An 11062-nucleotide genomic window follows, 5' to 3' on the forward strand; every position below is an offset into this window, starting at 1 on the left:
GCTGAAGATTTGGAAAAAGATATATATTCATTTTTTTTTCTATCAATCTTTAATTTTTCTCTTAATATCAGCCATCTGGTTCACTAATGTCCTTCAGCAAATGAAATCTAATGTCCTTAAATGGTTCAGTCTGAATGTGGCTCCAGCCTAACATGATTGGGTTGAAGCTTAAACGGCTTCTCAAATGACTTAGCAAACCACTCGATTGGACTACAGTGACTCAAGATGGTTGTTCATCCTGACCATCTCAAGGGCAATTAACACATTCCTCATCTGCAATGCTCACATTCCATGAAGGAATATAAAAAACTCCCATCCGCATTTCAGAATATTTATCTTATATTTCCAGTTTCGGACTTTCTGGTTCAGACTGTGCGTCACAACGGCCTTCAATCTGGTTGAATTTGCACCAACACATTCACTGTTGAAGCCACCGCTCTGAAACAGAAACGGGAGACTGGATGTGACGTGCTCTGCTTGATGTATTTTTGTTGAGGTGTGGCAAGCAAACCCATCAATTTAACAATGAGATTGAGCAGATGCTGAAACTTGCAGATCATTGACCATGTGTAGTTAAGCAGTTGAGGATTAACTGAGATTGTAACAAGTTTCACTGGCCACAATATTACGCTGCCTATGCCATAAAACTGAAGGCATGTGCGTGGGCTACCATTTTAAAAATGGTGGGAAACAAGGGCAATTCTATCTCTAGCAGGTGCCTTTTGCTCATTGAGGTGCCCTGAGAAGGTGGTACCCTCCTTGCCTTCATACCCATCAAAGCTTACCCTTCATCCTCCTCCTTTAAAGTGGTCCAAAGCTCCCGCAGTGATACCTCGGATTTACTTCACTCCAGGATTCATCTGACATCCTTTGTGGCATTCAGTTCTCCTGGCAATGACCCACTACCCAGCCAGTGTTAGAGCTGCCGGCTATCTGTGTGACCAACAGCTCAAGAAGGTGGGACATCCACCTCAATGAGAGGCAGAAGTCTGGCTCTCCAGAGTTTCCATCTGCCTGCTGCACATCATGGTTACAGAAAGGGATTCGCTTTGGTCTGTCAGCTCGCCCTGGCTTTCTGTTCGCCCCAAGTCACAGGGTATTCCCACAGAAAAACCCCACCAAATTTCTGAGAAACCATCAGCAAGGCAAACCAGGAAGTAGGGCTCCTTCGCCATTGAATTAACGATGATTAATTGTCACTTGTACTCTACACGGTAAAATATAATGAAAAGCTTCAACTGTTGCCACAATTTGGCACCATTCAAATACCTCAAGATTAAAAGGACGCAGGTGAAAGAAAATCTATCTTGAAATTACTGTCTTTGCCACGAGCCCCAGGCCCTGAGCCGGCTGTTGAACAACACCCACGCCGCCCCCTGCGTCAGACAACCCCCAATGCTGGCGTTGCCAGGCTTCAGGCACAACTTTTCTTCGCTAGGCCCTCGACGGGTCCCATGCTGGACCCACACACTCGGCCTGCAACCAGGAGAACCCCCCCCCCCCAACTCTGGCCCTACTATAATCAGGAGCTGCAGCCACCTCGACCCTGATAACCAGGAGTCCCCAGCTTCACCGCCAGGCCAGGCCACTGCTTTACCAAGAGTCCCACTCCAACCACCCTCCTCCGCAATGTCACCTTTTCCACCACTACCACCAGAAAGAAGATGAGGATAAAGGAGAAAGAAAGAAAGCAAAAAGGATAAGGAAAAGAAGGGAGGAAGCAGCTCCCTGGAGCAGAGCAGCCAGGAGCACAGACTCTGCCTTACCTAGCTATCATTGAGAGAAAGCCTCACGCCTATTCAAAACAGAGTCACCAGCAGATCTCCCATGATATGCTCATGTTGAGTTAATGGAATAGTTGTCTTTTGAGAACGGTATTATTTATAAAACCTGACAGGAAAGAACGAAGTTCACGCTACACACCAGTCTTTGTTTTTAGCTCATCTACTTTCAAATGCATTAAAATCAACTAACAATGTAAACATGGAGCAGAATAGCCAATTCAGCTCTTCAATATAATCATGGCTAATCTTCCATCTTACCTTCATCTTCCTCACCATATCTCCTAATTCCCTTGGTTTTGGAAACTTTATTGACCCATCTCCTGAACATGCTTCACAGCCGAGTAGCTACAGATCTTTGGGATTAAATAAATCCAGTTTCACAATCCTTTGAGCGAAGGATTTTCTCATTCTCTCAGCCCCAAACAGCCTTAATTTTGAGACAGTGATCACCTGGTTTTGGATTTCCCCAGCCTGGGAAAACATTGTCCTAATATCACCCATTAAACCATTTAAAATGCTTTAATGGGTAATGTCCACCAATTTTTGCTTCCTCCAGGAATGGCCAAGCAACAGCTTAAAACGATCTTCTCATTCGTCCTTTGCCTGGAGAACTCCAGGATTTCGCAGGTTTACAGAGTGTGTAAAAGAACAGAGTCTCTGTAAATCAAGTCTTTAGTCCCTTTGTACTGCTCTACGGTTTGCAAGGGTTTCCTAAGATGCAAAACTATGTCTGTTGCTACGTATACAACCAACATTGCAATGTTTTCCCTAAAATAATAAGCAGTGCCAGCAGCCCTGCTCAATTTTTGTCAAACGATTTCTCCCAGTATAGTGGGAAACATGAGAACCTGACAGCAGCAGTAAGACTCTGAGACCCTGCTGACTCAATATCTTGCAAGACATTTGAAGGGACCTAATGAGGTTCAGCTTCCCCTCTTAGCTAAGGATTTTCTGGATACTGACCTCCATTAGTCACCAAAAAGCCCTAAACCTCCCAAGCTCCATAATCAATGACAAAGTGGTGTTCTAATTTCCTTCTAATTATTTAAGCTGACAGCTGACCCTGGACTTTGCTCAATGCCCAAGGCAGGAAAAACATTAGAAATTGCTTTGTCACAGGTGGAGTACAGTTCTGCTGTGGTATTGAGAAACCGTTGGAAAAAATATTCAATTACAGGGGAATACACCTTGCTACAACCTGTCTACCTGTTAAAACAAGCTGAACTTTAAAAGCAAAATACAAATTTCTCCCAATATTTGGAACAAGTATAGATATGTTCTATTTTGGCAGGCTTCTCTATGAATCTTCCAGTTTTCAAGTCTGGAGGGAAAAAGAACAAATGACAGGCAGCAGGTGGCAGAAAAAAAATCAACCCGAGTGTTTTATGCATCCATCATCTCTTTCATGTGTCATTATCTCTGTAAAGACAGATGACTTCTAAATCAAATCAAACTTTAAGTTAACAACTAGAAGAATAATAATGGCATGAACAGAAATCTTACTATTTTTTGCAGTAAGCCAAACACAAAAATGATTAAACACTACTCTTTGTAGGCAACATACACTTTCAATGACACTAACTGACTTTAATGTATTAGTGTGTTTTTTTTATCTTCTTGAAAGTAGATGACGAAAGACAAATTCTAGTGCGTAGCATGAGCTCTTCCCTGTCAGGCTTTATTAATAATACACTTCTTAAAAGACAACTTGTCTATTAACTCACCATAAGCATTACATGGGAGATCTACTAATGACTCTGTGTGGGCATATGCATGAGGTTCGCTTTAGATTTGTCACATATCATATGCTCAGGGGAATTCTAGCTAATGAGTTCCACTCGTTCCAGCTTCCAATAGGTTCCTGAACCCTGTTTCACCAAACGTGAGAGAGAGTCTCTGGGCTTAGGTTTTGGAGAGTTTTTTAAAATCTACCACAGTGGGAAAGCCTGTTCCAATAATTCTTTATTCCATCTGGCCTTGACAAACCAAATCTCCCAATTTCTGTAGAAGTTGCCTCTCTTTGACTAGAGACCTTCTCCCTCCCAGAATCAGCTTGCAAACTAATGCAACCTTTGCTGTCTGTTGGCCACATACATTCTCTGCCTGTTAGTCATTAATCAGTAGAGAAGTCTGTATCCTGACCAAGAAAATAAAAATTGTTTCAGAGATAGGAGGAACTGCAGACACTGGAAGACCAGAGATAACAAGGTGTAGTGCTGGATGAACACAGCAGGCCAAGCAGCATCAGAGGAGCAGGAAAGCTTCAGAAGAAGGGTCATGGCCCGAAACGTCAGCTTTCCTGCTTCCCTGATGCTGCTTAGCCTGCTGTGTTCATCCAGCTCTACACCTTGTTATCCAAGAAAAATAAATGTCTCCTTCCGACCTCTACCCCATGACAATGCGAAACACATTAAACACTGCACATAGGCCGGCAGAAGTGCTAACAATTGATTCTTAATTCCTTTCACCTTAGAAGTAAGCAGTTTTCAGTACAATTATTTTCAATCCAATAACAACTACATTTCCCTGGGGCTTTGAGATACAGTGCTGAACTTCCTGGCTCCTGAGAAGAGTAACTCAGGAAAAAGTATCCCAGAAATTCAGGTTTTCATTCTGGTGGAAGTCAGCCTCGGAACAATGCCAATTTATCATGGAAATGGAGACAAACCAAACAAAATTCTTCCAGCACACATGCCTCATAGGCCTGACTGAATTAACTCTTTTAAAGAGAAAGGCTCATGATATAAACTCATTCCAGGCATTTAACTTTCTTTAATCCCTAATGAAAAAACAAGCACTTGAGTTCAAATCCCACTTCAAAGAGTTTATAACCATTTATAGTTATAACTCAAACTGACAAGAACTCTGGTGTGTTAATCAAAGATTGTGAAATCAGTCTTGCAGCATTTATCCTGCAATGATAGTCCTCAGGCTTATACCAGGGACGGCTTTTATATTCAAATATTCAATGATCAGAGTGACAATTGTCCTGATGGTCCTCTTGAGAATTCCAATGAGCTTGTCAGACCCAAAATACTTCCTCACTCACATTAGTAACTACATTTCAAAATGCCTAGTAGCACAACAGTACTTTATTTTCTCTGAATTTGACACATCACCATATCTAAAAGTGTACCCTACCTTTCCAAAGCAGTCTGACAGTTTAAGACTTCCTCCTACTGGGTCTAAAGTTATCACATTGTGGGCTTCTCACTAATGAAAAACAGGTCATCCTGAGGTAACTGTGCTTTACCAGGTGTAAGTGTCTCTCTTAGAACATATCTCTGCAAAAATAGCGGGTGTCATATTGGCGGTGAGATTTCCGAACTTGGATTCTCCTGCCAATTTTGTAAAGATGGAGAGACTCTCCATCTGTGTGAAAGTTAACTCAAATTCAGTTAGCAACGTGACACTACTGCTAATGCCACCAAGCATAAACAATGTTTACCTTTTCAGTAAAACAATTTCAGCCTTTAATCTCGAACATTCAAACCAGCTAGATCTACTGTCAAGTAGATGTCATTCATCTTACATTTAAAGCTATTGTTCCAAAAATAAATTGTAAAAGCCTTTAATTGTAACAGTAGTACCCTCTAAGACACAAAACTCAGGCATAAGGTTTCTGCACAGTGGGATCCTCAAACACCTCAAATTTATTACGTTTTTCCTTTTTTAAAATCTTCCTTAAAATGAAATTCTTTGATTCTGTCCCATTACTCTTCATTCAACACCTCTTCAGCATTTTCCCCTTCGCTACTTTGAATGTTTAGCAGCACCATTTGAAGTATTGTTGAATAACACTAACAAATAACTAACAGCTGGGAGCTCCTTAAATAAAAACAAAAATTACCCACGAGCAAACTTCAGATCAATTTTGATTAATAAATCTAAACTTCCGTTAAAACATTTAGTCATTAAGATTAGTTAATATTTACATTACTCATTAAAAAGACTTGGGAGGCATAGGAACCAAACTATTCACAAAGCAAAAAATCTAAAAAAAAATTAACCTTAAAAATTCCTACTTTACAATCAGTAAACTAGCCTAAAGTAAATTCAGCATTTGGAAACAATTCTTGACAAGGAGCTACTTTGGGGGCTTAAAAACAGATTAGAATGAGCAAGACTGTTAAGATTTATCCCCTACATACAACAGAATCAATATTCAGCTCACACTGAGAATGATTAACGATTGCTGTACTTAATGATAGATTTGTTGACCTATGTAGCAATTAAAGTGCCAATCAATAACTTGTCATTGAGACTGTCTCTAATGTATCAATTATTTTCTTGTATTCCTTGCTGTCCAAAATTAACATCAAACCACATGTCCAGTTGATAATATAACACAAAAAATTGTGGATGCTGGATATCTGAAACAAACACAAGACCCATTGATGAGAAACTCAGGTGTTCTGCCATCATCTGTTGTGAGAGAAACAGAGTTAATTTTCCAAGCCCAGTAACCTTTTGTCAGAACTGAGTTTCAAAACATTAATTGATATTCCCTCCAGGGACACTACAAGACCTGTTGTGTTTCTCCAGCATGCTCTTGTTTTTGTCCAGTTGATAAAAATGTTACTTCACAAGCAGACTAACATGAAGATAATGTAATATAACAATAGATTTTGAATCAAATAGCATCAGTGATGGTAATTCAGGTCATCAATTCAAATTGCAATTCTAAGCCTAAATGGGAATACTCCTGAGGTTGCCTTTTTCTAACTAGATTTTTTAAAAAAAACTCATATTTTGAGAAAAATACATTTAGCAGCCACTCTTACCTTTAGTCTTCGTTCATGAGCTGTATGAATGTCCTCATCTCCCTCTCTAATCTGGAAAGTTCCATTTAGCCATTCTTCATAAATCTATCAGTTTGAAAGTAAAATCTTTCAGCATTAAATTCACAACTCCATTTGCACAAAGATAATCCCATCTCCACCAGTCAAAATCAGGACAGCAGCTTTCAGCAACATTGGTGTTTAGGCTTTGAAAGATGAGTACCATGTTCTGCAACGTGTACTTAACTGTTTCATTTTGCAGGGAAACTGTGATTGATATCTTTAGAGCAATTAAAGTTAAAGGGAAGATTTAATGGTGGTGTTCAAAACAATGAAAGGTTCTGATGAAGTAAATGAGAAACTGTTTCTGCCTGCAGAAGTGTCAGTAATCAGAGGATTAATTTAAGATAATTGGCAAGAACTAAGTAGAAAATTAAGGAAACTTATTTTTAAAAATATAAATTGACACAATTTGGAGTGCTCCAAATGCAAAAGAGAAAGAAGTATATTCAATAGTAACTTCCATGAAATAATTAAAATACTAATCCGACCTAAAGGGAAAGAGAAAGGGATCCACCTAATTTCTTTTCATCAGATCTAAGAAAATCTGTAAACTGAATCGCATTGTATGACTTGAAGCAGAATGATTCAGACTCCACCTTTTCCATCCGTTTACTGCTTCCAAAGTCCTTAATTATCAGGTTCCTTACAGCATTGCTCAGACATAAAGCCCTAGTTACTGGTCTGATGATCCATTGCTCGAGACCATCACACATTACAGTGTATCAGGAAGTGAGAGAACCATTGTAGTTTGGTAATCATTTGAGAGTGATGTGAACAAACTTATCATTGGGATGTTCTACCTGCATGTTCATCAGTCTGACACTTTCCTGTCCATCAGAAGAGACGTGGAGGACAACTATGAACTATCAACCAAAAAATCCCAATGTACAAATTTCACCAGAACACAAAAATCAAATTCTGTTTAACTCAATTTTAAGTGGTTTTACTTTCACGATAACAACTGTGGAGAGATTAAAGTTGTAATAAGGACAGAAGACCTCATTACTTTGATAGTTAGGTCAGCTCATTGCCAAGTTTCTTACCTTGTCCATCCCGTTTAGAATTTGATCCATTTCTGTTTTTGTTACCAGTCCAGCTTTTTCTAAAGCCTTGACATACGCTTTGCTGCCTTTAATATCTTCAGCCCACATTCGCTTATCGTAAGATATGGAGGAATTAAACTTTTCCATAATTGGATCAACGTTTCCAACAAATCTTCCACCCCATAGCTTAGTTTCCTAGTGGACATGAAAATCATTGGCATTGGCTACAAAGTTTGACTTGATTTGCGCACCAAGAAATTCACTCATCATCTGTTATATTGCTGAAACAATAACACATCATTACTTAACATATTAGGAATAGAGTCAGTTGAACTGTCCCAAAATATTAATTCTAGAGATAAACTTCTAAACCTTCTTTGCATTCTGAGTAGCCTTGCTCTACACTTTTATAAAGGCGTGAGATATATTTCTTAGCCCCTGATAAGGGCGTGTTTACATGTTATACCACCAACAGTTAACTGTTTCTCTTGCTTCACCCCAGGCCATTTTACTGGAGATGGGAAGGGGAGGGAGTTCAGGGTTATTGAGAGAGGTCAGCAGGGATTGTGCAGGTTCCCAAAGGCAGTGGGGAACATGGCAGATGGCTGGAATTGGCCTGAGTGTAGCAGGCTGGGTTTCAATTGGAGTCATTGGCCACCCTGTGGAAAAGGTAACCCCAACTCCCCAATAGTGGCTTCTGGGTTTTATTGTAACTTGCAAAAAGTTGGAGAAGGGCAATCTTCAATGGTTTACTGTCATCCTCATTAGGCTTTAAAGGCCCGCTGCTGATGTTTCTGTGCTGAAGAGCCTCCTATTGGCCCTCTGGCTTCGAATTCATGCCCACCATCCCTAACTGGTCAACAAGCTGACCCTCTGGCTCCTAATTAGCCAATACGGGGGTGGGGGAACATTCCCAGTAAGTGACTGTTCCCCACACGGCGCAATTTTTTTAATTCCGACACTGCATTGGGGTTTGAAGCCCATAGGAATGTGCTAAACTGGAGTCAGGCTGGCAGCAAAAAAATGTGTGCAAAGGTTTCATACGTTACTGCATGAACTCAGAATGAACCGGACCGGGAATAGAACTTCAAGGGTACAAAAACAATTTTAAACAAAGGTTGCAGGAACAGCAACTCATATTCCGCCTGGGAACCCTGCAGCCATATGGTATCAATGTGGACTTCACCAGTTTCAAAATCTCCCCTTCCCCTACTGCATCCCTAAACCAGCCCAGTTCATCCCCTCCCCCCACTGCACCACACAACCAGCCCAGCTCTTCCCCCCCACCCACTGCATCCCAAAACCAGTCCAACCTGTCTCTGCCTCCCTAACTGGTTCTTCCTCTCACCCATCCCTTCCTCCCACCCCAAGCCGCACCCCCAGCTACCTACTAACCTCATCCCACCTCCTTGACCTGTCCGTCTTCCCTGGACTGACCTATCCCCTCCCTACCTCCCCACCTACACTCTCTCCACCTATCTTCTTTACTCTCCATCTTCGGTCCGCCTCCCCCTCTCTCCCTATTTATTCCAGTTCCCTCTCCCCATCTCCCTCTCTGATGAAGGGTCTAGGCCCGAAACGTTAGCTTTTGTGCTCCTGAGATGCTGCTTGGCCTGCTGTGTTCATCCAGCCTCACATTTTATTATCTTGGAATCTCCAGCATCTGCAGTTCCCATTATCTCTTAAACAAAGAATAAACTATGTTGCCTCTTCTTCGGCATTCCAATCAAATAAAGGCGACTGAGCTTTACTGTTTAAAAACAATCAATCAATACGTAAACAACAGAAAACATTCCCCTTATCAGTTTGCTTTACACAAGGAGCAACACTGTTGCAATTTAACCAAGTCCAACAGAATTGTAGGGGTAGAAGGTGTTTATGATCAAGAAATCCTACCAGGCTATTTTGTAACAATTTAAACTGATGCAGGAAATGCACCTACCCAATTAAGTATGTTTTAGATGTTGATTTGGTTCAGTTCAGCAACATACGCAACTCCTTGTGGAACTGATGAAAATAACGTTTATTGCAACACACAGGAAAATACTCCATTAGTAAGCAGATAACTACCTCGAATTGTATAACAAATCCATTCAGGGAAGTGAAGAACCTACACACACCCCTGCCACAAACGACAACATAAACCAAATATGCCAACATTGAGAAGATAATGGTAGGGGAAGAAAGAGCATTGATTCCAAAGAGTACAAGTGACTATCTCCTCTTGTGAAAAACAAACTTGTACCCTGTAACCTTTCTGCGCTGTCCCATGTTAATATGGGAAACAGAGTGTCTCAAACCAACTGCTTTCATTACGCTCTGAAAGGAAACAATGATTGCGGCAATCGTGAGTAATATGGCAACACAAGGACAACAAGGAAAATATCGACAGGATTTCGCCCAATTCTGAAAGAGCCCTGCAAATCACTTCAGTCCACACTTGTTTGTGAGAACAGTAGTTAATATTCCCTCCTGCACCTTCCCAAGTCATATATTAAAGGAGGAAGTTAGCTAGACAACAAGAAAAACAAGCAGGAGATACTATGTAACGTCTCCTTGACATATAAAAATGGATCTAGTTCTTGAATTTAAAACAAAATTGAGGGAAACATTACCTTTGAACTGGCCATTTCGAACACAAGGACTCAGCACGGTAGGAACAGCTCAGGTTAAGTCAAAGCTTTTAAAAAGCAACTGGAGGTTATATGTTCGATCCGTCTGTAGGATAAACAAGTGTCAGTGTTTACACAGCCCCCAAAATGCTCAGTTAGCTCTGCACACCGATCTTCAGACGCGCTACAGCGCTCTGTGAAACACCCAATGTGAGACTTCTCATTGCAATTCTGATCGGTTTCAGCCCAGAAACTCCCAGTTCCGGGAAGCGGAATGCAAATCGCTAACTGAAGCTGCTGGGATTCGTAGTCCATGTCGAAACCTGTTAAAATAATTCCCAACTGTATATAGACCGCTCACATTTACCCAGTCCTGAAATAAAATAAACCTCTCTCAGCTGACAGGGTGATAGAGTTCTCCGTGTTGTGAGCTTAGCATTCGAAACTTAATTCAGTTAAATTAATTTTTGATTTATTTATACTGGGAGAGTAGGACGGAGTCTTCGCCGGAAGCAGGGTGTGAGAATGTACAGTGAAAGTAATTGTGGGTTTGTAATAGATATAGGTGGCCAGTCTATCTGCAGAAGTGGAAACAGAGATGTTGAGAAAGGAAGGGGACCAGTCCAAGATGGAACAGGTGGAGGTGAGAGCCAGGTGGAAATTGTGTAGAGTTAGAATTGGGAAGGGCAACTTAAAATACGCAACCCAAGATGTGAGGGAGCTGGATTTGTGGCACAAATTGTTGGAAGTAACTGGGAAAGTGCTTAAAGGCATATGGG

At 40.9% G+C, this 11062-nt stretch overlaps 1 protein-coding gene across 1 annotated transcript in view; it reads right to left on the reverse strand.

The window, feature by feature from the left end:
• asl (argininosuccinate lyase) overlaps positions 1 to 10542 on the reverse strand; it is a 37624-nt gene extending 27082 nt beyond the window's left edge. The window contains exons 1-3 of the mRNA XM_059655382.1: positions 10287 to 10542; positions 7672 to 7866; positions 6569 to 6652 (exon numbers count right to left, since the gene is read on the reverse strand). Of these exons, the coding sequence (XP_059511365.1) occupies positions 6569 to 6652; positions 7672 to 7866; positions 10287 to 10301 (294 nt within the window). The 5' untranslated portion in view covers positions 10302 to 10542. The remainder of the gene's footprint in view (positions 1 to 6568; positions 6653 to 7671; positions 7867 to 10286) is intronic.
• Positions 10543 to 11062: the final 520 nt, after the last annotated feature.

This window comes from Stegostoma tigrinum, chromosome 27 (genome assembly GCF_030684315.1).
Source record: "Stegostoma tigrinum isolate sSteTig4 chromosome 27, sSteTig4.hap1, whole genome shotgun sequence".
NCBI classification, from domain to species: Eukaryota; Metazoa; Chordata; class Chondrichthyes; order Orectolobiformes; family Stegostomatidae; genus Stegostoma; species Stegostoma tigrinum.